This window comes from Neomonachus schauinslandi, chromosome 4 (assembly GCF_002201575.2).
Source record: "Neomonachus schauinslandi chromosome 4, ASM220157v2, whole genome shotgun sequence".
Lineage (NCBI taxonomy): Eukaryota > Metazoa > Chordata > Mammalia > Carnivora > Phocidae > Neomonachus > Neomonachus schauinslandi.
In genome coordinates this window covers 25,508,450-25,535,788 of record NC_058406.1, presented here as the reverse complement: position 1 = coordinate 25,535,788, position 27,339 = coordinate 25,508,450, and the positions used below count along the sequence as shown (strand labels likewise).

Here is a 27,339-nt window from a genome sequence, read left to right as displayed (position 1 = left end):
AGGCCCTCTAAGTGGCACTGGTGAAGACTGCTTGCAAGAGCTGACACCTGGACTGTGTTCTGAAGGCCAAACAGGCAGACACCAGACACAGAATCAGGAGGAGAGCATCCCAGGCCGAGGGAACAGCATGCATAAAGGCAAAGGAGAGAGAAAGCAGGCCCATCTCAGGAGCACAGGGGGCTCCAAATGGCCAGAGCATGGGTGGGTGGGTATGGGGAGTGGGGGGACAGGGGCTAGAGGAGCAGGTTGGGGCAGGTTAATGGAAGCCCCTGTAGGAAGAATCTAGCAGGGAGCTTGGATTTTACTCTGTAGGTCATGGGGAAATGTCCTGGGAAGGTGGGGGAGCTGTGAAATCAGGGTAGTGCTTGCAAAATAACTGGTGGCAAAGAGGAGACTACACTGAATGGGGACAAGAGCAGAGCTGGGGCACTTGTGATGTGGCTGTTGTAAGAAACTGGAAAGAAAGACCGCGAGTCCTGGGAGATATTAAGGAGGCAGAATTTAGATGACTTGGGGGGCTTCCTGGATGTGGGGGCCCAGGGAAAGGGTCCAGGATGAGCTTCGCAGCTTTCTGGCCCCGGCACCTCTGGACAAGGAGACACCAAGCAGAGAGGTGGGGTGCGGTGACAGAGAGGTAGAAGCAGGGGAATTCAAGTGTGAGCAGGCTGGGGCACGGCGTCCTATGGGACATCCAGGAGGACAGAATGCCAGACACCTTGCAGGCACTAGGGACCACCGAGACCTTCAGGAGGAGGTTTCTGCTGGAGGCAACTCTCAGTCCACCAGCAGTGGAGGACGGTGAGACGTGGGACAATTACAGAGCGTGGAGAGTGCAGGAGGGAGATCCCCTGCCCCTTCCGTCCTTCTGCCAGCATCCTGGACTGCACGAACGAACGCTGCAGGAGCCTCAGGCTGTCTCCCTCCCAGCGCTTGCCCACACTGCTTACTTCCAGAACCAGGCCACCTCTCACCCGCCTTTCTCCCTAGGCTGAGCCAGGTGCCCTCCTCCTCTCTACCCCTCGCTGTATTTAATCGTGCCTTGCTGTTTATCTCCCTCCCCAATAAACTATCAATCCCCTAAGGGCAGGGACTACTGGCAATGTCTTATTCTTCTTAGTTTGTTCATTATTTGCTTTCTCAGCACCCAGCACAGACCTGGGCATGCAGATCAACGTTTGAGACGTGGACAAATGAATGAGTGAGGAGTAAGCCCATGACTACACGGGATACTCCAGAAAAAACCAGGGAGGGTTGTATAAGGGTACTGCTGCTGGGACATGCCCCAGTATTCCAGTGGCTTAATGCTGTTGAAGATCATTTCTCATACAAGGGTCTGATCCTGGTGTCTCTGGTTGGTGGTGATTTTCCTCCACACAGTGATTTGGCATCCAGGCTTCTTCCAGCTTGTGGCTCTGCCATCCCCAGGGGACACAAACGCTCTGTACCGGCCAGCAGATGGAGGAGGAAGGATGAGAGGATTTTATGGGATCAGCCTTGAAGTGGCATACACCACTTCTGCTTACCTTCCTTTGGCTGGGACCTTGTCTCGTGACTTCACCCAATTACAAAGGGGACTGGGAAATGTAGCGGCTTCTCAGGACACTTCAGCACTATCGACATCTTGGGCCGAGTAATTTGGGGGTGGGGTGGAGGAGAGCTTCCCCAGGCATTGTAGGATGTCCAGCAGCATCCCTGACTTCTACCCTGTAGAGGCTAGTAACACCCTCCAGTTGCGAACATAGTCAAATGTTCCCTGGGGGCCAGTATTGTCCCTGGTTGAGAACTGCTGCATTCTATGGGAGGGGAAGCCTGCGCTTCTGAGATCCAGCTAGCTGGCCAAGCTGCAACGGAGCCCCAGCAAGGGGACTGGGGGCGGGGAGGTGGTTAGGAAGGGCCACCTGGGAGAGGTGCCATTGAGCCAAGTGGTGGTTAGGACCATTTACTCCGCACGGTGAGAGAGGAATGGTACTGCTGTCAGAGACAGTGTGAGTAAAGGCATGAGGCATGATAGCATAGCAGACTGGAGCTTCCAAATAGAGATGAGTCTAGAATAGCCCCCAACCTGTGCTTTATGGCCTCTGAGAAGCCAAGGAGAAATCTGACCTCTTTTGCCACTGATGGGAGTGCTATCCCTTTCCTTGTATCACAAACAGATTTTTCTACAAGAAATGTCAGAATTCGGGGGGGCCCCGCATTTGGTAGCCCTGGAGGAAAGGCTGACCAGGGGCCCTTCTCACTTCTCCCTCCTGGCGTCTGAGGCCCACAGCCTCACCACCCTCCGTGCTGGGCTTTTTCTTCCTCAACCTCCGCTGTCACCTTTCCTTGGGAAGCAGATCCCGGTCATCTCCACAGTGACAGCCTTGCTCTTGGGACAGACGAACTTTGTCTGATCATGCTGGTGATTTACAATTCCCACCCTCCACTCAGACCCCAGGCTCCTCCTTGAAGCCCTTGCCTTTGCTCTGTGGCCCTTCTCTGCCGTCCTGCTGACCCCCCCCCCCACCCCCGGGGCCTCCACTTCTGCCCTCATCCTGCAGAGCCTCCTATTGGCCCCTGCCCCCACCCCTTGGCTTCAGAAAGCTCCTGCATTTTCTTCTTGGGTCAGAATGAAAATTGCAGGGCATCAAGTCCTCAGCCCCTCCTTGAATCAGGCTGAATTCTCCAGCGCATCAGGTCTTGTTTTCTTTCTAAAACGAACTCTGATCTTATCTAGATATTAGGCTTATCTTGGCGAGTCACTATACTGCGTTGGGCTTTTTTGCAACGTGATATTGTGGAGACATCTTGACCCGTGGCTGCCTACTGCTCTGGGAAGAATGGAAGGGGAATGTAGGGGGCCAGTCCTGGAGGCTGGGCTGAGGGCCACCCTCTCCTAGGCTAGCGGGGAGGGCTGTTATCATCTCCTGGACTCCTGCCTCTCCCTTGCCCTGCGAATGTTCTCAAGGCTCCTGTCTCTGCCTGTACCCACATCACTTCCAGCAAAGACTACTGCAATCACCTTCCAAGTGCATTCCCTTTTTCTGCCCCTTCCTTCCCAACTGTTACCCCACAGAGAAGTCAGAGTACGTGCTAAGCTGTGTCCCTTGGCTTCTACTTCCTAGAAATAAAAAAATCCACCTCTCTGGGATTCAGAGCTGTCCACCTTTGCAGAATATCTCCTGCTAAAGCAGTCGCCCTATGCACGGCCCTAACAGATCTCTCTTTAAATATATATCCCCACTGTCATGCCCATGCTTTCTTTCCTCTCTCTACCTGAAAAGTCTTGTCTTCCTGTTATGGGTAGAATTGTGTCTCCTTCTTCAAATTTGTATGTTGAAGTCCTAACCCCCAGTACCTCAGGATGGGACTATATTTAGAGACAGGGTTTTGAAGAGGTCATCAAGTTAAAACGAGTTTAGGGTGGGCCCTAATCCAGTGACCGGTGTCCTTCTAAGAAGAGGTGATCTGGACACAGACATGTTCAGAGGGGAGACAATGTGAAGAGATAGAGAGAAGGCCATCTACAAGTCAAGGAGAGAGGACTCAGAAGGAGCCAACCCTGTGGACACCTTGATCTCAGACTTCGAGCCTCCAGAGCTATGAGAAAATGAATTTCTGTTGTTTAAGCTACACACTGTGTGGTACTTTGTTATGGCAGCCCTAGCGAACTAATACACCTCTTATTTCTCACTGCCTACGACTAAAATCCAAACTCCTCACCATCCCCTATGCCTCTTCGTGATCTGGTTCCTATGCTCCTACCTCTTCCCTCATCTGCTAGGTGTCCCCTCTTGCTCACTTGATCCCTTACACCCTGTCTCCCACCCCTTTTCAGAGCCTCGCCCATGTCCCCTGTACCAAAAACTTCTTTCCCACCTCTTTGCAGGGCTGCGCTGCCTAATTTAGACCCCACTTTCAAGGTCACCACCTGGGAGAGGCCTGCCCAGACTACCTATTTAAGTTACATTCCCCCCATATTCGTTCTCAGAGCACCATGAACTTTTCCTTGCTCGCATCCTTAATTAGTAACCTTATATATATTGATCTATCACCTACCTTCATCAAGCCAGGGACTGTTCACCTGGGTGTATATTCATTATCTAGTACAGTGTCCATCGTGTAATGATGCTCACTAAATATTTGTTGAGTAAATCTTCATCTTGCCATAATCTCTATCCAGGCCTTGGGGCCCTGCCAAAATCCTACTTCCCTCCTTAAGTGAGCTTTTCGATCCCCCCAAGTCCAAGACAAGCATAGTCTTGATTTGTCTCTCTAATGTGTCCCTTGTGGCATGGTGATCACCATGGCCCGAGTGTATGGGGTGTGTGTGGGGTGCCCACCTCCACCCCACATCCTCCGAAGATGGCCTGCACACTGTGGATGGCCTCAGTAAATGTATGTGGACCCAAATAGATCAGAGAGAGGGATGAATGGTGGAGGAAGTAACTGGGCCATTTACAGGGATGAAAAGTGCGCCCCTGCCCTCCACAGCCCCCAAGGAGAAGGATGACAAACATTCCTTTTGCCAGGGAGGGTTTGGGGACAAACCTCAGCTGTGGGTTGCAGCCACAGAGCAAAGTTCTGGGGCTGAGAAGGGGCTAGGGGCAGTCCACTGGCCTGGAGCCCCAGAATTATAGAGCAGCCCAGACTCTTCTGCCCAGCTGTGGGCTGCTGGGGAGGGCTGGGCATCTGCCAGTTCGTCTCTGGAGGAGAACCCAGCAGGCAGGAAAGGGGGAAGGCCCAAGCCTAGGAGCCGGGAGCCCACCCCAGGGAAGGCCCCAGCCAACAGCCCCCCAAGGCTGCCATCCACTCACCGCAGAACCAGCCCCTCCCTCCTCCCCAGGGCTGGTGGGAAGGCCTCAGCCAGTCTTGGCTGGCTGAGCCCTCTCTTTCAGGGTATGGGCCTGGACAATGGGAAGTGAAAAGCCCCCCTCCCCACCGCCCTGGGGACATAAAGCAGGCCTTTCACTGTGGAGTTCTGGCTGCTTCGGTTGGTTCTTGGCACCCAGCAAGGCGGCGTCGGGAGGGGCGAGAAAGCAAGTGTGTTGGGGGTGGGGATGGGCCGGCGATTCGGAGGATGCTCGCCGGCCCTGGGCCACCGGGCAGGCTCCCCAGCTGTGGGATGAGCTCATTCAGGGAAACCGGAACAACTTGGGGTGGGGGTGGGGGATGGGCATCAAGGAAGCTGGGAGAGCGTGGCTCTAGGGAGCAAGTTTTTCGTGGGGAGCAAGGACAAGCACCCACTCCTCCGGCCCTGCCCATCACCCTCCCCATTCGAGATCGGCAATCCCGTAGCCCTTTCCAGGCTCTTTCCCGGAAATTCCCAGGCCCCCGCCGACCGCCGGCCACTGGCCCCGGGACTCGCAGATAGCCGAGCTCCGGCTTGGCCAAACCCCTAAGCCCGGAGCTCTGCCTCTCTCTGGTGCCTCAGGCAAAGGGGGTGGGGTGCTCACCGACTAGTGTCTCTCCGCTGGGCGCGCCAGCGGGAACCTTCCCTACCCCCAGCCTTGCCCCTCCCGGTCCCCTCCAGCCTCCCCACCCCGCCCCCCGCCCCCCCGCCCCCCCGCAGTAGCTTTTCCCTCTCGCCCAGAGTTTGGCGTAGACAGCGAAGGAGCCATCGTGACTGACGGAGGAGTCTAGGGAAGACGAGACAGAGACAGCGACCGACTGGGGGTGGGGGAGGGGGTGAGGACCGACGCTGAGCGTTTGGGGGCAGGCGGCAGCGGCGACGGGGGAGAGGTGGGGAGCAGCTCACGCCACTGGGAGAAACTCTCCCGGTTTGGGGTCGTGGCTGGGAGGGGGAGGGGAGAAGAAGCAGGGTCCGGTTATTTAATTTTGAGGATAAATTGTACAAGTAACTCTTGCATCGTCCTTCCACCTCACCTGCCCCACGCACCCCCCCAATCCCCCACCCCTCCACCCGAGCGCATACATGCATTCCTCCCTCCATCCTGATTTTGTCTTAGGGTAGGGGTAGGACCGCACCAAATAACCGGTCGCCCCCCCCCCCCCCCCCCCCGTCGCCCAATTCTTAACCCTGGGTGTGAGCGCACACACCCTTCCTTCTCCTGGGATGGGGTAGGAGGCTATTGCGAATGGGTCTCCTAAACATCGGCCCCGACCCCGAGATTGCAAGTTCAAAGCCACCACCCATGATCAGCTCGTAAGAGCCGTGACTTGGGGAACCGCATCCTTCTTTGGTTACCTTTTCCCAGACAGTATTCCAATTTCCAAACGTGGAAGAGGCATGTGTGTGTGTGTGTGTGTGTGTGTGTGTGTGTGTCGGTATCACTGTGTGTATGTGCGCGCGTGTGTGTATGGGGGGTGTATTAATGGGTGATCTTATAAATGGAAACGAGAGGACTGAACTTAAAAGAAACTGGTCAATTGTAAAACAAACAGGAATAAACAACCCTTTAGATGTAATTTGTGGTTTATCTGGAGGTGGAGGTGGCGCTGAAGAGGAACCCCCACCCTCCAATATTTTTTCCTTTGCTGCGCCTCCACCCCCAGCATTTGGAGCGGCGGAGAAGCGGCTCCGGAGTGATTAATCCGGGGATAATTCACCCCCCCGCCCCCCGGCGCGAACCCCGCGAAGCGGGATTGGAGCGAGTCATTTCCGAGAGCGCAGCGCGCCTCTCCCCGGCCGGGCGGACACTTGGTTCATTCCAGCCGCAGAAGCTCAGGGCTCCCGCGTACCGGGATTTTTTTCCGAGCAGAAAAAAAGCTCCAGAGCTCTCCTGACCTCCTTTCTCCTCGGCGGCGAGCGGAGCCTCTCCCTCGGCACTGCCGGCCGCGCCATGCCGCGCTCGCGGGGACGGAAGCAGGGGCGCTGCGGCTGCCCCGCGGGGAGGGCTCGCGGCGAAGCCGGGATTTCGGCGCTCCTGTCGGGCGCCCGGAGCCGCTGGGGCCGCCGGCCGCCGCAGCCAACGCCGCCGCCGCTGCTGCTGCTGCTGGGCTGGGGGCTGCTCAGCGCCTCGGCCGCCGCGGGTAAGTCCGGCCGCGCGGGAGAGCCGCGGCCGCCGCGCGCCCCACCCGAGCTCCTCGCCCACCCCTCTCCGACAGGGTCCCTGTCCCTTTCCGCGCTCTCTCCCTTAACCTTCCCCACTCCCAGTCGCCCACCCTCCTGCTCAGCCTCGCTTCAGTCGATCCCCCATTCTCCTCCCACCCTCAGCCGCGTCCTCACCTCCACCCTCACCCTCCTTGCTACCCTCAACCCCAACCTCAACTTGGCCGGATCCGGCCGGCGTGGGGGGCCTGGGAGACAGACATCCCCGCCCGGGGCTGAGGGGCACCCGGACCGTGGCTTCAGTTGCTCCAGCCTCCCAGCCCCCCTAGGTGCCAGGCTTTTCCCCGTTAAACTTTCCTGGAGCCCTACCCCCACCGCCGCCTCCCGATTCCGGTTGGCACACTGGTCCTGGGGGCTGGAGAGGAATGGCGCGCCCCCTCCCCGTTTCTGCGTCCGCAGGGTCTGCCCTTCCTGCCCCCGCCCATTTGCTCGTGAATGAAGCCCGCGCCCCAGCCGGAGCCGTCTCGAGACTGCGGCCACCACCCCTTACCCAAGTGGCCCCCTCCCCCGGGCTCGGGGCTAGAGGTGGGGGGGGGGGGGGGGCCGGGGGGGCGCGCGCCCAGGGCCAGGGTCCCGCGCACGCCTTGCGGGAAGACTCAGGTGGGGGCTGGAGGGTGCTGAGCCACAGGGAGGCGGGGGCGGGGGTTGTGCCCGGGGGCGGGGGAGGGAGTGTCGCCGCCAGGTTCCGCGCCGCCACATTCCCCTCGGTTCCCACTCCGCGCCAAAGTGCCCTTTCCCGCGCCCTGCTGCAGCCGAGCGCCGGGGCTGCGGCTGCGGCGGCGCGGGCGGCGGGACTTGCTCCCGGCGACCGAGTCAGGGAGGGGGGCGGACCTGGCGCGTGCGACGAGTCCCTGAACTTCGCGGGTGTCTGGCTGCAGCTTGAGGACCGGGGAAGGCACGCGGGCCTTCGGGAGAACCCAGTCCCCAGTGGGGACCAGTGGCTCCGACTGGTGCCCTTCCACTTTATCTCTTGCACCCCTCTGAGGCTCAATGCTAGCCACAGCCTAGAAAGTTCCGTGTGCCCGGGTGGGGACGAGTCCAACGGGCGAACGCCTGGGGCCGCATTTTCATTTAGCGGGGAGGCTGACACTCACTGGGGGAGAAAACCTGTAACACCTGCTGCCTAGGCCTGGACTTGGGGCACCTCCGGCCTGGATCCTTGTTTTTTTTGTTTTGTTTGTTTGTTTTGTTTTGTTTTTTTAAACCACCGAATGAACCTCTGAAGGCTTGGCCTCCGCCACTCCAGCATCCCAGTGCTCCCTTCTTGGAAAGCGCGCCCCTTCCCTGGCAAGCTTTGCGGCCCACTCTGGGCTCCAGTATCTTGTGAACCCGTCCCTTAGCCGAGAATGTTAGGGATGCTGTTCTGGGAAGGCGCCCTGAGCTAGCCTCAGCTTTCCCATCCCGACTTGACCGGACTTTCTTGGTTCTCCTAGGAGTCATAGCTGCCGACACCCAGAGAGGGGCGCCCGCGGTGCGCTCGCCTAGGAGCTCTGGCCTCGCACACACCCACACCCACTGGGTGGCTGCACTGTTCACTACGACGCCGCTGGTCCCCCAGACTTGCCACATGGGCGGTGGGAGGACCGCTTCTCCGGGCTGGGACTGTCGGGGCTCTCCGACGTTTGTCCAGGTGTGGCCCTTGCTCTGGCTTAGCCAACTTAGATTTGCCCTGAGGCGATGGAACTGTTTTTCTGGCTAGATTTGTCCCTTTTTCTGGCTAGAAAAAGACCGACTCACCGTGGCTTGCACACTGCTGGGCAGTGCTGGAATCCTGCCTTGTGGGGAGAGATCCATTGGCTTCCAGCTCTTTGGTCAGTAGAGCAGTTGGCCGTGGTGGTGGTGGTGAATGGCCTGGGGGAGGAGGCATTTGCTCTCTGGCTGGGGGCTCTGGCTTCCAGTACATTTCTTTTTAAACCTTTCCCGCATTTAGATGTGCTGTTTGGCCTTGCAAGCAGCAGAGGTTTGGAAATGGACTTGGTGACGGATGATCGCAGGGTTTGGCAGTTTCGAGGGGGAAGCATATTCATTTTGTGTTCTCCCCCTGGCTCCAGCCTCCACAGGGACCTCCCATCAGTTACCTCCTCTCCTAACTGTGGCTCAGTCTTGTCTCCCTTCCTCCATGTCCCCTCCGCCTGTGAACAGCTTACTCTATAATCTAAAACAAGCTAACCAGACTTCTTGACCCTGTTGACCTTTTAGCTACCATCCCACCTCTTTGCCTTTACAAGTGTTTTCCAAGGGGTCTTCAACTCACTTTCTTGGCTACTGTTCACTCTCTGCAGTCTGCCTTCTGTCCCCAGGATTGGAACTCTCTAGGAAAGATCACCAAGGACGATCCTGATTGTCAGATCCATCCTACTTAACTATGTTTGTCTTCCTTTACCTCTCTGTGACTTCGAACACTTTGGGTTACTCCTTTTTAAAATTTCTTCTTTGGGCTCCTGGGATACTGTGCTCTGTTGATTTCTCTCCTACCTCTTGGCTGTTCCTTCCCAGTCTCTGGTAGTAGCACTTCTTCCCTCCTGTACCCATTTCCTGCAGCCTTCTATTCCTTGTGCCTTTCCTTGCTTCCTTTCACCACTTTGTGGGTGAGCTCATCCGGGCCCAGCCCTTCCACCACCACACTCTGAAGCTTCCAGACAGATGTCTCCTGCCAAGACACTTCTCCTGATACATCTATTGGCTTCCTAGTCCATGGAAACTCTGGGTCTAGACAACCCATATATCCAGCTGACTCTTGGATATCTTCACCTAGATGTTTCTCTTCCAAAGCAAACTCATTAGCTCCTTTCCTGAGCCTCCAGGATTCCCTGTGTATGCTGGTGGTACCTCCCAGTTACCCAGCCCAGAAACCTTAATGTCATCTTTAACTCCTTCCCTATCAGGTGGCCATCAAGTGCTTACCTTCAATTGTTACTAAACCTAGCTACTTTTCTCTGGATTCAGAGGTTCTGAGCATTGACAAGGCTGTCGTGCCTCCCATACGCTTACTAAGTAGTTCAAAATAAAAGCAGTATTGAACTGTAAGTATAAGGAATTCCACTAAAGTTCTGATTTTTCCCGTGCTAACCACTTCATTGCTTTTAAGAAAAAATCAAATACCAAATTACTTTTTGAAAAAATTCTCCCTGCTTTGCTTATTCCCTAAGTGCTTGTTTTCAGAGGTTTCTTGCAGACTGGAGCACTGACCATACCCAGTGTTTGATTGTAGTACTAACTGAATTGTCTTCAAAGTATTTATTTATTTGTCTCACATATTGAACTGTGAGCTTCCCGAAGACAGGGACAGCACTTTATTTCTCTTGGTATCCCCAGCACCCAGCTCAGGACCTAGCATAGAATTAGTGCCTGATAAATGGTTGTTAAATCAGTGGATGGTTTTGAAATATTTTTTTTTTCTTGGATGGTTTTCTAGAGACTGATAAGGCTAAATCAAGAGTTTTAGCAGCCAGGACAGCCAGAGATGGCAAAGACGCCTGGTCCCCTGTTGCTTTCCCCCCGGAACTAAATGTCACAGATTGGTAAGATAGTTCCTTAGACTTCAGAACCGATGCACAAACCCTTCGATGTAACTGTCCCCCCCCCCCCCCCCCAAAGGAAAGATATTCAACCACTCGGTCACCATTGTATGGATTTGAAATTTCATTTGCAATTGAGCTGCAAATTTTTGGTTTTCAAGAAAGAAGCTGACTATAGCAGATAACGTTGACCATGTCTCCAGCTGGCAAGAGTGTGGCTTTGTTGAAGGTGAGGCTGGGATCGTGTGCAAGGGGACCGGAGAACCAGATTGCGGGCTCTTTGATTGCAGGGTCTGGGTGTGTCCAGAAGAGTCCAGCAGGTGGCTTCGGCAGCACCACCTTGACGCATGTGCATGACCTGCCTATGCCTCATCATCATTTTCATGCCAGCAGGGTTAAGGGACTCTGACTGCCCAGCAGAGCCAGATGTTCCTTGTGGAGAACTGGTTGATCTTCAAACCTCTCCAAGGCTCAGGGTCCCCACTTGGAAAAGGGGCAAGTCACTCCTATGTTGGGAGAAGCACTAGAAATCAGAGATGCACCAGACCCAACACCTATCTACTTCATCCAGCGTACCCATTTAGTGGAAGCTGGGGCTGAAGCAGGAACCGTGAGGTCAAAGGACTCAGCCAGGCAGTGTGTGAGCCCTCAGTATGGCCTCAGCCCCCCAGGTACCCCTGAGGTACCCAGGGGAGTAACACTAATGACTGGTGGTCACTGAGTCCTCATCATGAGCTGGCACCATTCCAAGCACTTGGTTGTATTAACTCAAGCCTCATAGCAACCTGGTGAGGCCTGCAATATTATCACCCCCATTTTGTAGGTTCAGAGAAGCTACGTAACTTAACCACACAACAAGTCAATGGCCAAGCCAGGGCTTGAAGCCAGTTTGCCCAACTCCGAATCCTTTACTTATAACCACACTGTCGTCCGACTTCTAAGGGGACCCAGCTGGTGCCATGGCCCCAGAATCCTTCTGCCCAGGCTGCCTGCCTCCGCCCTGCTCTCCCCCTTGGGCTCCTCCCTGCCCCCCCCCCCCCACCAAGTGATGCTCTGCTGCTGTTGGCACTCGAGGCTTGGACCCCAGACTTCCAACCCCGCAAGCAGCCATGGTCCATCTGTGGTCTCCACCACAGCTCCCGTGACTGCACAGGCATCCTTGGTCTGCCTGGTCCCAAACACCCGTCTTGACTGAGCTCTCCAGTAGGCTCTCACAGCCCCCAAGCTCCCCTGATGTAAAGCTCACCAGGACAATTGGAGTGTCTTGGTTAGTGAGGTAGTACCTGTTCGTATTCCCCAAAGGCCTATGCACTCAGGAAGGGAGATGTAGCCCAGACCACAGCACCCAGCACCCACCCAATGAGCATCTGTCCAGAGGATGAGAGGCAACTTTTCTGGAACCCAGGGCCTCCTTACCCTCACACTGCCCTCTTGGACATTCCCAAGGCCAGGGGTTCGGAGAAGTTCGGAGAAGTGTATCTCCCTCCCAGATACACTCCCCAGTTCGGAGACTGGGCAGTCAGATAGGGCAAAGAGGCATGCCCAAGTGGGAGGCGGCCCAGGCCCTTCTGGGGAGCCCTGGGGAGCCCTTCTGGGTATTTGCTGTCCTTTCAAATGGCTAAACGCGTCTTAGACATTACTATTCAATTCGCATAACAATCCAGGTACTTCATCATATTTGAAGAGACTAAGGCTCACAAATTAAGCGGTTTGGCCAAGGTTAGAGAGCAGATGGGTGAAGGAGGCAGAATCAACCCTCATGGCCACCTGACTCCAGGGGCCACTCTCTTAATTCATGGAAAGCAATTGTCACAGTGCCAGACACCCTGTTAGCATTCAGTGCATGTTAGTTGCTGCCGCCACCGCCATTACCCCTGCTGGTGTTGCTGCTACTGTCTACTTGCTTCGGGCACCAGCCCCACAGAACTGGGAAGGAAACTTGCTTGGGGCACCAGCCTCCCAGAACTGGGAAGGAAACATGTCTAACACCGTGGCGCTCTGAGGTGCTGCTAGATGCATCTGCAAGTCTTCCCTCTTTGTTCCTCCCGTGGAAAGGACACCCCTAAGAACCTGGCCAACTCACCCAACCCCATCAACCCCAGTCACTCCTCTTCCTAGCAGGGTACAGGGGGAGGGTCCTTTAGCTCCCCCTAGAAGTTGGATAACGCCACTGATACTGTGCTGGGGTTTTGCTCCTTGAGAGGGGGAGATGGCCTCCCACCCTCTCCTCTCTGCCTGCTGCAGAGATTTTCCACACAGGGGAACATCTGGGTGAACCTGAAAATGGAGGATTATTTCAGAGTCCTCTGCCTCACAGAGACACTGTGTCAGGATTCACTGGCTTTGAACAGAACTTGGCTCTCGCTTGAACCCACAGAAAGCAAAGGGTAGGCTATGCAGTGTGGGCTTTTCTCAACTTGAAAATGATGGTGAGGTTCTTAGAGCTCTCTCCTGGCTCTTGTAAGTTAAGAGAGACAAAAGAAACTCATTTGTTTTCTTTCTGGACTCTTGAGAGCTCAATTCCCTGGATTATCTTTTCATACCCCTCCTTTAAAGATGAGATTCTGTCTTTTTTTCCTCCACTCCCTCCCAGATACACATTTAATTGTTAGATGTTTGGGGCAGGGTGAGACCCTTTGACTTTCTCGTGTAGCTTCATGTAACATGAAGAATGGTCTCACCTCTGTATACGATCATAGATGAGAGCTTTGACAAAGCAGGGAATGGGAAGGGAGGGAACGTAATGGAATACGAGGGCTTGAATTGGAGAAATAAGATAATTTGAGATGGACCGAGATCAAGTAGGAAGCAGTGAGTTGGGGTAGGATCAAGAGCCTCTGGGAAGTTTTGGGATGTGATAGATAGAATGAATTGGGGTGGATTGGGATGGGTGGTGGAATGGAAAAGAATAGGGTTGAGTGAAATACAACGGTCTGGGGTGGGATTGAGAGGGTGGTAGATAGAGCGTTCAGGACTGGCAGAATGGGGTGGGTGGGGTAGAAATGGATTAGATGGATTGGGGTGGAATGGGATAGGATAGGGATGGGTGAACTTTGGGTGGGGTGGAATGGGACAAATTGGGATATGGTGGAGTGGAGGCGAATGTGTCCTGGTGGGATGGGTGAGATGGGGATGAGTCAGGATATATTGGGACAGCTTGAGTTGGGTGGATGGGATGGGATACTGGGAGATGTGGGGTTTATAGGCAATTGAGTGGGCACTATAAGGATATGGAAATGAGTGAGGGCACCAGAAACAACCTGCTTCACATGATTGTAGCATTTTCTTCTTCCTCTCCAGAGCTCCTCAGGTTTTTCTTTACCAGAATTGTGAAATCTCCAGCAGATGGAAAGCCCCCATCAGCCCTTGCTTCCACTCTGGCATGGATCCTAAAATGCTGGAGGCTCCAGTCTCCTGCTGTCAGAGGTCATTCTTCAGGGAGAAACTGGGAGTCCTCTGTGGCCACCACCATGAACCCTGTCAGAGAAATATGCCAGAAACGTGACAGGAGCCCCCCGTGCAGTCCAGCACCAGAGAAGTGCACTGTGTCCTCCCTAAAGCTGGTGGGGTGGCTGTACCCACAACAAGCCATCTGCTTGGTGGTGTAGGGGTTCACTTCCGTGGCACTCCACTCTTGGGGAGCCTCCCCACTGGAAACTGCCTTTTACTTTCTATCTACTTGTTTCTGTAAATATCAGAATGTTTTAAACTGAATTAATATCTATGAGGATGTCCATCTTATCCTTGAAAGTCATCATTATAAGGAACTTTTATGATGCTAGAAATAAGGCATATATCGTTAAATTACTGACAGCACCAAGATAACTCTTAGAAATTTATTTGAGAATCTCCCATGCGGTCTGGAGCAGAACATAAATGCTGGTATTGAGTCACAAATAGCCTTCCTCCCTGCCAGTTTCTAATTTATACTCAATTAAGTGCAATTATAATCCCAAAACTTCAAAAAAAATGACGTGTCCGTCTTCTGGGTTTTCAAATTGGAAATCGCCTAAGTTCTGTTATGAAGTAGCTACATCTATTTATTGAATGGAAGCGAGCAAGTGTGATGGTTTCAAGTTTAATGGGAGAGAGCAGAGACTTTGAAATTTAGATCACCTGAGAGACACGTCCCTGCTAGAGATGCCCGGGCGTTTCGTGTGGGCTCTTCTAGGATGAGCAGGTTTGGGAGGGTGGACTCAGCCCAGGGAGCTGTGTCTGCTGGTTGCTGCCCTTCTCTCGCCTACCACCTGCTGACCCTCACTGCCTCCTCCCTCGCTGTTTCCGGGGAGGGGGTTGAGTATGGAGGGAGGCGGAGAGATCGAGTGAGACTTGTGTGGGCTTCTGGCACGTTCCTTGGCAAGAAGAAGGAGGTGAGAGTGTGATGATTCATTTTCAATCCCCGTGAAAGAGTTCCTAGCATGAAAACAGCTACTTCTGGCATGGCGTCCCCTCCCCACCAGGGACCTGTGTGGCCCTGCCCTCCTGGCCCTTGTGGTCTGTGTAGTTCCGGAAGGGCTGACCCACAACAGATCCTCAGCTGAGAGGAAGGGATTCTCACGTGTTTGATATCTGTCTTGAAATTTGGCGTGAGGGTCAGGAAACTAGTATTCCAGCCTCGGTCGTGCCTCCACAACTTCTGTGAACATGATTTCATCGTCGGGGGCCTCTATTTCCTCACCTGTAAAATGAGGATATTATTACTCACTGTGTCTATGTAATGCTGGACTTGGAAGCTCTTTAATGAACCAAACAAAAAGGATCTGGAGATGTGAGAATAGACCACTAGTCTGAGCCCCGTCTGAGCCCCGTCCAGGTGGCCAGGCTGGCTTGACTTGGCTTTCTAGGGATGCAGAGCCCCCTCCCTCTGCAGACCACCTGCTTCATAGGGGGAGCTAGTGAAGAAGGGTGGACTTGCTGGGCTCCCCTAGCCCTGATCCAGTCTTAGCCGTCCGACAGCCTGTGTGGCTGCTCAGGAGAACTTGGAAGGGAGGGGACAAGCACGTGCCCATCAGACATAGGGCACAGCCTTCTCTGTACCCACCAGCCGCCCTGGGGCAGCATCACTGTGTGCTCCGTGGGAGAGGGGTGATTGCCTAGGCTTCTCCTTCACTAACACATTCATCCAGGGGACAGGTTCTGCACTGAGGCCTTTTAACTCTAGCAAGATGAAAATGCCTTATGTTCCAGGGCCACTGGGACTCCCATCTCCTATGACATTTTTTTCCCAAGGAACGTGGAACAAGGAAAATGTTAGAGAGAGAGTTTTCCTGAGTCCTGTGGGAGACACAAGTGTTGTTTTATTTTGTGCCTTTTTGTTTGTTTTGCACTCAGGTGCATAACACTGAATTCATCCCACCCTCAGACCATGACACTTTAAGATCATCTCTTGATCCAAGCCTCCTCTCTTGTTTTATTTTCTTCAATCCCAAAGCATTACTGCATTCCTGCATCTGTATCCACTCTGATATATTTGATAGATGTCTTGAAATGTGCATGGATCCTTATATGTAGGGTTGTTTTGTGTGTGATATGTGTTTTTAATTTACATAGATGATAGTGAACTACACATTTCATGTAGTTTCTTATTTTACTCAACACTATATTTTAAAGATCTAGCCCTGCTCCTGTGTTTGTCTGGTTTGTGGTTTCTAACTGTTGTGTTGCATTATGAGCTACGCATCACATTCTGTGTATCCCTTCTGCCTGAGGATAGACTCTGGCTTGGCTGTAGCTCCTGGCCACACATGAAATTCTGAAAAACATCCTCATTCATGCTCCTTTGGGACTCTGTGTGAGAATAACTGGGGGCTCTATAAATGGGGAATTGGGATCCTTGAGTTAATATGTTAATTTTCTATGTTCTGCCGGAACGTTTTCCAGAAAGGCTCGGCCAGGGCCCATTTCCACCAAGAGTTTCTGTCTCCCCATGTCATCACCAATACCTGATATTATCCATCTTTCTAATTTTTGTCGTTCTGATGAGTTTAAAGTGCCATCTCATTGTTTTAATTTGCATTTCTCTGATTACTAGTAGGTTCGAATATCTCTTATATGCTTGTTAGTGGTTTGAGCTTCTCTTTTTGCAAATCGTCTATTCATATTCTTTTGCCTGCTTTTCAGTTGGACTTCCTGTCTTAATTTAGGAAAATTTTCAGTCGATTTGCAGAAGTTCTTTCTATATTCTAGATATTATCCTCTGTCAATATTAGAGGTTACACGTAACTTCTTCCAACCTTTCATCTGTCTGTTTTATTTATGGTGTTTTTCTTTGGACAGAAACACTTCATTCTATATGGTCAGATCTATCAGTGTTTTATGAAAGGCAGAAGTTGAGACATGTGGGGACACTGAGGAGCTAGGGGCAAGGCGGGTTCCCAAACCCACCTGGCTCTACCCCTCTCGCAGGACTGGCTCTCTGTATGGAGGGCTTTGAGGATTTCCAGAGCCTTCCTATCCATACGGGGCTCCTAAATCTTACAAAACGTCTCTCTTCTGGCTCAAGGCCCTGTGTTTTCTGAAGGTGCTAAAGTAGAAATTAATTACTTAATGCTTGCCACACTTAGAGAATGTGAGGGACTCCTCAGTCCTTCAGCGAGGCATTTATGGAGGGTCTGGGCTGTGCCCGAGCCCTCAGACGCACTGGGGACGTAGACAAGTTCGTAAATGAGGAGACAAAAAAGACGCTTCATGGCTGCGTGATTCACAGTTTCCAAAAGGTGGAAGCAACCCAAGCGTCCATCAGCAGATGAGCGGATAAACCGGATGTGGTCTATACCTACACAGGGGAATACTCTTCAACCTTAAAAAGGAAGGAAACTGTGCAGGCTACAATGTGAATGACCCTTGAAGACATTCTGCTAAGTGAAAAAAGCTAGTCACAAAAGGACCAATACTGTATGATTCCACTTGGATGAGGTACCCAGGGTAGTCAAATCCTTAGAGACAGAAGGTAGAAGGGGGGGCAGGGGGAGAGGGGAACAGGGAGTTAGTGTTTAGTGGGTGCGGAGTTTTCTTTCCCTTCTGCGTGTCCCCCACCCCGCTCCCCGCCTTCCCAGAGAGCATAAGCATCCGACAGAAGTGCCAGGAGTCTGTGAACCCCACTCCATAAATTGTGGGCCGTAGATCACGGTGCCGTTAATCCTGCCTCAGTGAGAACAGCACCACACTTTCCTCCTGAAAGAATAAAAATAGGAAATGTACCAACTACCAACTCGGGGATGACTCAGCAGACCGGCTGGCGGGGGGGCGGGGGGGTGCGCGGTGTTCCTCCCCGGCCAGTCACACATGCCCCTCACCATTTCCCTCCTTCCTTCTTCTCTTCCACCTCTGCGGGCTGTCTCCCTCCCCTTGCCTTTTCTGCTCCCTCCTTTTCCCCAGCCCTGTGACCTCCCTGGCATTGTCGTCATCCTCGTCCTCACTCCCGAGTCTCACCTTCAGGTGGACCCTCTTCCTGACCTTTGACCTCATTGTCTCCACCCGCACCTGACCTGGGACCCTCCCTGTCCCTGGCCTTTCCTTTGGCCAGCTTTCAGCCCAGCAGCTCTGTCAAGTAGGATTTTTAAGGTCCTTGGCCGCTCTCTCATCTGCATAGGGCCAGTGGGCCACCTGCTGTGGCCCTGGGCTGGGGGTCATGCATATCAATACTACTTCAAAGCGCCTGCCTCTGACCAAGGACAGTTATAAACTCCCAGACGCCCAGGGAACTCCAAGAGCACAGTGGAGCGGGGGAGGGGCAGGGCAGGCGCCCCAGAGGAGCAAGCAGGCTCTCCAGGGGTGAGCACAGGTCCCGGGGATGCTGAGGATGCGGGGTAAGAGGTCCAGGACCAGGGAGTGGCTTGCACAAAGGTTGCAGGCCCTGTGGCCTGCCTTCCTCTCCAGTGGCACCACTGTCTCTGTCCCAGAAGCTGGGAGCTGTCCTTTAGGGAGCACTCAGGCCCCTGGCTGAGAGCTGTATTTTCCCTTCCTTAAGCCTGGCGCTCCTAAGAAGTCAGTGGTTCGAGGTTGAGGAAACTGAGTTGAAGGAGATGCAGTTCCTTGGCCCAGACCACACTGCTGGGGAGGGGAGAGCCGGATTTAAAGCTGGTCTGATTCAGGCCCAACTGGGCACTACCGTCACCTTAGCCTGGTTTCCAGTTTCACATGGAGAGTCCCAGGCCCTCCCTCCCCTGGTCTTCTGAATCAGAGTATGTATTTAGGAGCAGGGTGTGCAGTCTGCGTCCTGAAGGAGTTCTTCTTCTTATTACTGTGTGCATGGGGTCTGTCTGCGAACCTCTCAGGCAAACAGCTCCCCAGTTCCAAAGGTGGAGCTCAAAGGACATAGGCCTTCAACCACTACTCCTGCTCACTTTGCTATGGCCCTGGTCTTGAGGGGCTCCCAGGACCCAGCAGAGGAAGCAAGGAAGGGAGGCCACCCTCTCCCCTCCTTTACTGTTACAGGAATTTTGTCCCTTACTGCCCGAGGTTCTCAGTCACACCTCTTCGAAGGATGAAGAGGTAGGCCAGACGAAAAGTGGTGGGCAGCAAAGCAAAGTTTACTGAGCAATCCTATAAAGCTCCCAGAGAGGGAGGGGTGGCCTGAGAGGGTTACCTTTGGAGTTTCTAAGGGGTTTTTATGAGCTCTTTTGCGGAACTATCTTGAGCATCCTGAGTGGGGGGGGCCCCCTGTGGATTGGCTGCTGACGTATGCCAATCAGGGTTTTGATCATGTACGGGCTACCTATCAGGTTATTGTTCACGTGTTGATGGTCTTTTGGGCTGACATTTGGAGACTAAGTCCCTCTGAAAGTCCCTCCACTGAGCTAGGGCTGTCCTCTCAGCACCCACCCTGCGCCCCGCCCCCCCTGGGTGGGGGTCTGGTCCTGCTCCACTCAGGAAGGTAAGAAGGTTGGGTTCCTTGGCCCCACTTGGGAGCTTCCTCCGGAAGCCTGCCTTGACTGCACCCTAACCCCAGCCTCACCAGGCCCTGAGCCCACCTGCCTGACTCTGCCTTAACCTGCCTATGGCGCCAAGAGTGACCGATGTTTTATGGTTAATTGCTTTGTCTCGGGATGTTTTGCAAAAGTCACTTTTGCAGAAGCTGCAAAACAGAATGCTAGTGTGGTTTCGTCTTCGCTGCCCCAGCTTCCTGCTTTCTTGTTGGGGATCCTGACCCTGACTACCTACGTGTCCAACTAACTCCTAAGCTACTCCCAGCCCCGCCCTGGTGGAGGCAGGAGCCGCCAGCACCCCCGCCCCCACAGGTAACCAGATTTGTGCTGTCAGATTAGGCGGCCCCCAGAGGAGACAGGAAGCCCCGTAGTTTGGCAGGCAGGCATTTACATTCCTAAACTGCTTAACCCACTGAACAAAGGGCCTGTGGGTGAGGGTTGGCCCCACAGCTTGGAGCGCCAGAATCCCAGAGTCCTTCCACCAGCCCCTGATGTGTTAGGTGAGAAATCAGGGCACTCAGGGGAGTCTTATCCTCAACTTCCTCTGTGTACTAATTCCCATTATTCTAGATTTAATACTCACTGAAGAGCAGACACAAAGCACCGAAATGCCACTTTGCTCAGGCCTTGTGGTGGGAGGCAGCCGGCATTCTAAGAAAGAGGCACTGTAGGCAGGCTAAGGTGGGGTCAGTCACGTGGGGTCAGGGCGGGGGGAGGCTGGGGTTAGGGTACAGTCAAGGCAGGCTTCTGGAAGAAGCTCCCAGAGTGGGGCCAAGGAATCCAGGTCCCAGCCCTCTTGGCTTCCTGGCTGGAACAGGACCGGGCCCCCAGGGGAGCGGCCCTAGCTCAGTGGAGGAACTTTCAGAGAGTCTGCCTTCCCTGTGAGGAGCCAGAGACCCAGCAGGGAGACCGAGGCAAAGGGCCAGTAACACAAATAAGGATGCTAAGGCAGAAAGTACACAGATCCTGGGAGGCCCGGGAGTGACATTCATTTGTGAAGTAGGGACTATTAAATCAGTGCTGTGGGAGAAAAATATTTCATGATCAGATGAGCCTGGGAAACACTAGGTGCTTGGTATCCAATGTGTGGTCCAAGGCCTTGCCAGGAAACTTCTTAGAAATGCAGCCTCTTAGGCTTCACTGCCCACCTACTGAATCAGAATCGCATTTTAATGAGATCCAGGTGATTCCTGTGCCCAAGAGAGTCTGAGAAGCACCAGTGGACACACTTTCTCAGCACAAACTTTGGAGTAAGTCCAACCCAGCCCAAATCCTGGTTCTCTTCTGGGCCTCAGTTGTTGCATTAGTTAAAATGAGGCAAAAAACCTGACCTTGCAGTTATACCTGTAGAGGTTTTTGTTTGCAAGGGGCCTGGCTCTGAGCACACAGCTCTCCTGACAGGGTTTGGGTTCTTTTATTCACCCTGACAGTGTCCCCAGCACGTAGGACAGGGCCTGGAGGACAGTAGATGCTCAGTCCATGTTTGTTGAGTGAATGAATGCGTATCAAGTGGTTGTCAGGAAAAACTGAACACCCTGGAAGCTAGTTTTTAGAGCAGCAAAGACACAGCGAGGTTTTCCTTTCTATTCTTTGTTGCTGCATCAGATTATGGCAGATTCCCCAAGGTGAAGGGTCACTGAGAGGCTGGGGCAAGGGGGTAGTTGAAACTTTTGATACAGAGCGATGAGTTTGCTTGTCTGGGTCAGGCTGTGTTGCAGGAAGATTCTGTTGTTGCTGTTGGTAGAATTAAATTATTTTGAGAAGTGTTAGTGTTTAACACTTTAGTAAAAAATGAACTGATCAGTCTAGAGAGATCAGGGTCGGGTAGGGTGGTAAAGGACCCACTGTGTCTGAAACCACTCAGCATCCCTAGTCCTCAGACTTTGAACCTAGAAGTTCACCTGACCCAACCTTACTCCTCTCCTTTCTCTTGGATCCAGCCCTTGTTGACCTCTGCCCCTCAGTGCAGTCCCTGGTGTATCCCGCCCTGCTCTATGCTCCTCTGAACCATAGGCTCCGTCTGGGGATTGTTCTCATTGCTGGGGCAGCCTTGCCCACTTGCTGTCCTGAGCATCCTTGTTTCCTCCATCACAGAGAAATTGTCATTGAAGGAAACAACCACATGAACCTTGCTGCTGAGTTTGGGTAGGGAGGCCCTACCCAGGAATGGCACGGCTGTCGCTGGCATCCCTGCTCCGCACAAGCCCCTAAACACACTTTGTTTTCATCTTAAAAGCATACTAGGGGCACGTGGATAGCTCAGTCGGTTAAGCATCTGCCTTTGGCTCAGGTCATGATCCCGGGGTCCTGGGATCCAACCCTGCATGGGGCTCCTTGCTCAACGGGGAGCCTGCTTCTCCCTCTGCCTGCCGCCCCCCCACCCCGCTTGTGTTCCCCCCTCTCTCTCTGACAAATAAATAAATGAAATCTTTAAAGAAAAGCACACTAAACAACACCCCTTCCTTGACTCTTTACCCCCTTTGGCTGTCACCCTGTCTTCTTCTGTTGCTAGCCATGCTTCCCAGGAGGGTGTCTGCCAGCTCCTTTCTCAGTGCCTGCCATTTGGCTCCCACCCTCCCCACTCCAGGGGAAGGGCATTAGCCCAGGGTGCCACGTGACTCCCTCCTTCCCAAGTTGAAGTGTCTCTCTTGGCCTCTAGAGCTTTCTCTGTCAGGCACAGCCTGCTCTTGACCTTCTGTCTGTCCCTTCCCCTCCTCAGCATCTGACACTGCTCATTCCTCCCTCCCTACTTGAAGTTGCGTTCATATCAGTGCTTCCATGGCTTTGCCCTTAGCCTTCCTCTCTGTTGATCTTGCATTTCCTTCCTTCCTGGGGCTTAACACCGCTATCCAAATGCTGATAATCCCTGCCTCCCATATTTAGGTCTCCAGAACTCCAGATCCAGCACCACACACATGCATTCATTGTCCAGTCCCCCCCCAACCCCGCCAATGCTCACCATCCCTGCTCTTTTGTGTTCCACCCCCAGAAATTGCCGTACTACCATCGAATCTTCCTAAGCTGGAAATCTGAAAATCATTCTTGAATTCTACCCTCACGCACTGCCTTTCGCTAATCAAATCTTGTGGATTCTGCTTCCCAAATATCTCCCGAGTCTTCCCACCTCCTCCCTGGTGCTGCTGTGACCCAGGCCTCACCCTTTGCTCCTGGACACTTGGGACCCAGTGCTCTGGCCATGGCAGTGGCCATGGTGTGGTCTAGCACATCCTTTCTTGCCTTCCTCCAATTGGCGATGCACACTTTGTTCAGAGAGAAGCAGGGAGGTGTTGCTCTCTGGGGTGCAGGGGAGGGGCATCCCTTGAGGAAGTGGCAGAGACTGAAGCTCTTGGGATAAGCGTGAGTCTTGGCAGGAGTTCAGGCTGATCTGTCCCTAACACCCCCTCCCTTCTGGGGTTCTGACAGATGGGGCGCAAGGACAGAGAATGCTAGCTGGATGGAAAAGAAAGTTCTTATTCATTTATAAACAGCTGGGTGTGTGCATGATACCTGTCAAAGCACAGGCTTTGGGGACATCATGTTGGAGAACATGGCTCAGCCTGAGCCCAGGGGTGCTTTCCACCTCCCACGGTGAGTGTGACTCTTGGCTCTCAGGAGCTTCTGCAGAATTAGGGCTGGGATGGGGTCTGTGGAGCACCCTCAGTGTCCCCTTCCTCAACCATGAGAATGATGGGTTGGCTCTACCCGCTGGTTTTAGGTCGGACGGCGGGTATCGGTGGACACACTTTGCCTTTCAGCTCAGTGGCCCTGCCCACTGGTAAAACGCAGCCCCGCCAGGGGTGAGGAGGGAGGGGGCAAGAGGCAAAACTGCCTTCTGAGCCTTCCCTAGCAGGGGGTAAGGGGGGAGCTCCCCCTCCTCTGTGTGCTCAGACTGCCACGGGGCGGCAGGTGGGGGGCGAAGCAAGGCTCCTGAATGTCTCCCCCTTGGTCAGCATAGCCCAACTTTGTTAGGACGGGGACACTGAGTTCCTTCCGAGAAACTTGTGTTTCAAGGCACTGTTTCCCCCAGACTGCATTTATTAAGAGGTGCATGGATTCTTTCCCTGTTTTTATTCCTAAAAGACATATGTCACTGCCGTTGTTTTCTGGTCTGTTGGCACTGATCAGCTCTCCCAAAGCCCCCCACCCCGAAAAGCTTACCAGGAGACTGCCAGGGGGCCCGAACAAGTTCGCTAGACTTCCCAGCTTCCTTCAGCTCTGTCCCGGGACTGAGGAGGGAGTAGCCACATCCCCCATGTGGAAGCAGACATGTGACATTTTCTACCTTCCAGCTTTCCTGTTCCAGAGCCCTGGCCTCCCCCCATCCCCAGGGGCAGTGGCCTTCTTTCTCCCACCATATATTGTCTGAGTCGAGGCCACGAGATGTTCACTTTCCTAACAGGTGGTTCTGATCTTTGGCCCTGGGAAGAGGCATCTTCTTGGGAACTCATTCTCATTCCCTTTATCTGAGGTTGAGATTCCCCCCATTCTTCCCCCAAATGCACCTCATTGCAGTTTCCCCTTTTGATGCAGTGGACAGCCCTGCCTAAGGGGCTATAGTTTTTGATGCAGTAAGCAAAGGGCCTGGGGAAACCAACATCCCTTTATTCTCAAGCCTTGGGGGGTGGGTACGGGAGGGCCATGGCTCCGTCCCACCAATCAGAATGGACAAAGGGCAGTGTGACCTCACTGATTGGGAATACTTCCAGCCCAAGGCAGACACTCAGCATTTATTTGGCCTGTGCGTTTTGACCACGGACAAACGCAGCTTCTGTTAGGCCCTTTGAAATATTAAAAATAGCTCACAAATTCTCATTACTGCTTTTGAAGACCTGTAGGGGTCTGGGAACCCCAGGCAGGGAGCAGGGGTCTGGTCCAGTTCCTCCTCTACACCCTGCCCACCATGCCTTTCCTCCCTCTCAAGTTTGGACCAAACTGAGTGAAAAACAGGAGTCATTCATTACTGATAAAGCTGATTGGAGAAGGTGGCTTTGGATGTGCGGCCAGATTGGCTTGTTACTACATCACCCCTGAGGGGGCGGGATTTACCCACCCTTTCGCAGGCACTAGGGGACAACCCCCCACCTCCCTCACAGGAGCCAAGCCTGCTGGATAAATTTAAGGAGGTGCCAGGCGGGTGGGGCTGAGCTGAGTGGGCCAACTTCTTCCCCCAGTCTCATTATTTAGACAAGTTTCTCCCTGGAAAAATCTGCGGGCCTGCAGTACTCTGCCCTCTGGGGCACGGAGTGGGAACTCTCTCCCTTCTGCAGAGACCGGCCTGGAGAGTGCCTGCGCTGTCCTGCATGGATCCTGCTGTAGTGGATCCAGAGCAAGCATCAGGCTCGCCGGAGGCTGCGGGGGCCTGGGGCAGGCAGGACCTGTCTCACGCACCTTGGGCGCAGCTGGAAATGCCAGCCAGCCTTGGAAATTTCTCAAAGCCCCTATCCAGATGGAGAGACGTTACTAAGACGTTGATTATCTGGGCTGCTTATCTCAGTGACATGCTTAAATAAGAAAATAAATTGATCATTTTTCTTTTCCCTTCATTGTCCCCTGGAAGAGTAAATGGAGAATGAGCTTCATCCAGGTGAATTGTTAGGAAATGCGACTGCTGTTTAAAATGCATCTGCTCTGGAGTCAGACCTGATTCTCCTTGGTTAACTCCTTGATAGGAACTGATGTCGGATTAGGGCCGGGCACCGTACATTTGCTTTGCAGATGAAGGATCAGAATTGAGTGGAAAGGAGCAGGTGGGGGTGCCAGAGGAAAGCAGAGGCAGGTGCCAAGACGTTTTCCTTCTTTCCTCCCTCTCCTCCCCCCTCCCCCGCCTCCTTTTCTTCCTTCCAGACACTCAACCATCCATCCGTGCATCTGTCCAACCAAGTTGTACTGAGTTCCCACTTTGCCGGGCACTGTGTGGGGTTCTGGGATATAGAGCTGATGGCATGCGTGGTATCTGTCTCCCCACTTCCACCCCCTAAACTTCCATTCTTTCTAATACATCACCCTTGGGGTGATCTTTTATTTTTATTTTTATTTTTTTAAAGATTTTATTTAGTTATTAGAGTGAGAGTGAGCAGGGGGAGGGGCAAAGGGAGAGGGAGAGAGAGAATCTCAAGCCCCCTGATAGGGAGCTCAATCTCACCACCCTGAGCTCATGACCTGAGCTGAAATCAAGGGTCAGATGCTTAACCAACTGAGCCACTCAGGTGGCCCTGGGGTGATTTTTTAAATGCAGTGTGGTGAATATCAGTATAGAGTTTAGCCCAGAACTGGGGTGGGGGTTATGGGCGCAGACAGGAAGGGCAGGAACCCAGCCAGGGAGTATCGGGGAGGACTTCCGGATATACTTTGAAGGTAGAACCCACAGGTCCAGTGGGAGTCCGTCTGGGAAAGATAGAGAAGAGCAAACCAGAGCTTCATTATCTGGTAGCTGTTGTTGGTAATGGCCGGGAGGCAACTTCCCCAGGGTGAAAGTGCGTTGCTTGGATGGGGCACCTGTCCTATTCTGATTGTTGAGCTGTACCTAGGCACTGTGCCACAAGACCCCACCAAGTTGTTCCCATTTTATAGAAATGGAAACCGAGGTTTGAAGGAATGAAATGACTTGCCCAGGGTTCATTCACACAGCAGGCGAGTGATGGAGCTGGGACACCACCCATGTGGGGTTTCTTCAGCCGGTTCCACCACAGTGCACAGACCAAAGATTCCTAGGCGAGTCTAGCACCGACCCTAATCACAAACCGTTCCCATAATAGCAGCTATAAAAACATTATCTTCATGTATGGAGCTCCTACTGTGAGCCACGGCACCAAGAATTTTATTGTAAGTCTTACAATGGGTTTGTAAGCTAGATGGCATTATTATCCCCACTTTGCAGACGGGCAAACTGAGCCTCACTAATGTTAACTAATGGCTCAAGGTCACACATGGTTGTTACACAGGAAAGCTAAATTAGAACCCAAGGCTGCATGACCCCAAAGCTCCTGCTGGTGAGCAGAACATTATTTACTTCCTCCTCTGTAATTTCACAAGAAAATAGGGAGAAGGGGCTCTTCTCATCTTGTCACTCCCTGCCCATGCTCCTGCCACTTGCTGGGCCTCTGTTTGCTCCTCTGTGTAGAGGGGACAGTCATCCCTGCCTGTCTTGACCGGGCATGAGATGGGGACAGGCTCACCAGGGCTTGAAGGGCCAATTTCACCTGGCTGGGCAGGCACGTGCTGCTGAGCTCAGAGTTCCTGTCGCTCCAGGGCCGGGTGTTGTATGTAAGGGCAGAGAGGAGCCACTCTGGGCCTCGGCGCCCGTGACCACGTGTCTGAGCCCGTCATTCAGATCCATCATCTCTTAGATGTGCATGACCATTGGAGGTGAAAGGATCAGAGCCTCTTTGGAGGCTGAGGGGGCGGCTAGGGCAGGACAACCCCTGCCTCTTCCCGCAAAGGCCACACAGCAAAAGGAAGGCACAGAGTGGCAGCTCAGGGACACTTGATGACTCACACACTCGACAGACCTTAACGGGCCTGGCTCCCCGCAGTGTGGCCAAGGTGGACGGCCGCCGCCCCTGCCCCACAGAGCTCACCTTCCCGTGGGGAAGGCACACGTGGACACACACACACCGTGTTGGTGGGGCCCAGAAACCTGGCCGTCATCCTGGACGCTGCCCTTTCCCCTTTCCTGCTACGCCAAGCCGTTGAGATGTGAGCAAACCCTGTTGGCTCCACCTTCAAAATACATCCAGATCCAACCCCTCCCACCCCCCTCGCCATGGCCCTGGAGTCTGAGCCAGTGTCTCCTTCGCCTGGACTTCTGCGGATACCCCTCTGTGGTTTCCTTCCTTCCATTCTTTCC

At 53.5% G+C, this 27,339-nt stretch overlaps 1 protein-coding gene across 1 annotated transcript in view; it reads left to right on the top strand.

Annotated features, from left to right (window-relative positions):
- The first annotated feature begins 6,779 nt into the window (after positions 1-6,779).
- CSMD2 (CUB and Sushi multiple domains 2) overlaps positions 6,780-27,339 on the top strand; it is a 621,951-nt gene continuing 601,391 nt past the window's right edge. The window contains exon 1 of the mRNA XM_044913827.1: positions 6,780-6,969. Within this exon, the coding sequence (XP_044769762.1) occupies positions 6,780-6,969 (190 nt within the window). The remainder of the gene's footprint in view (positions 6,970-27,339) is intronic.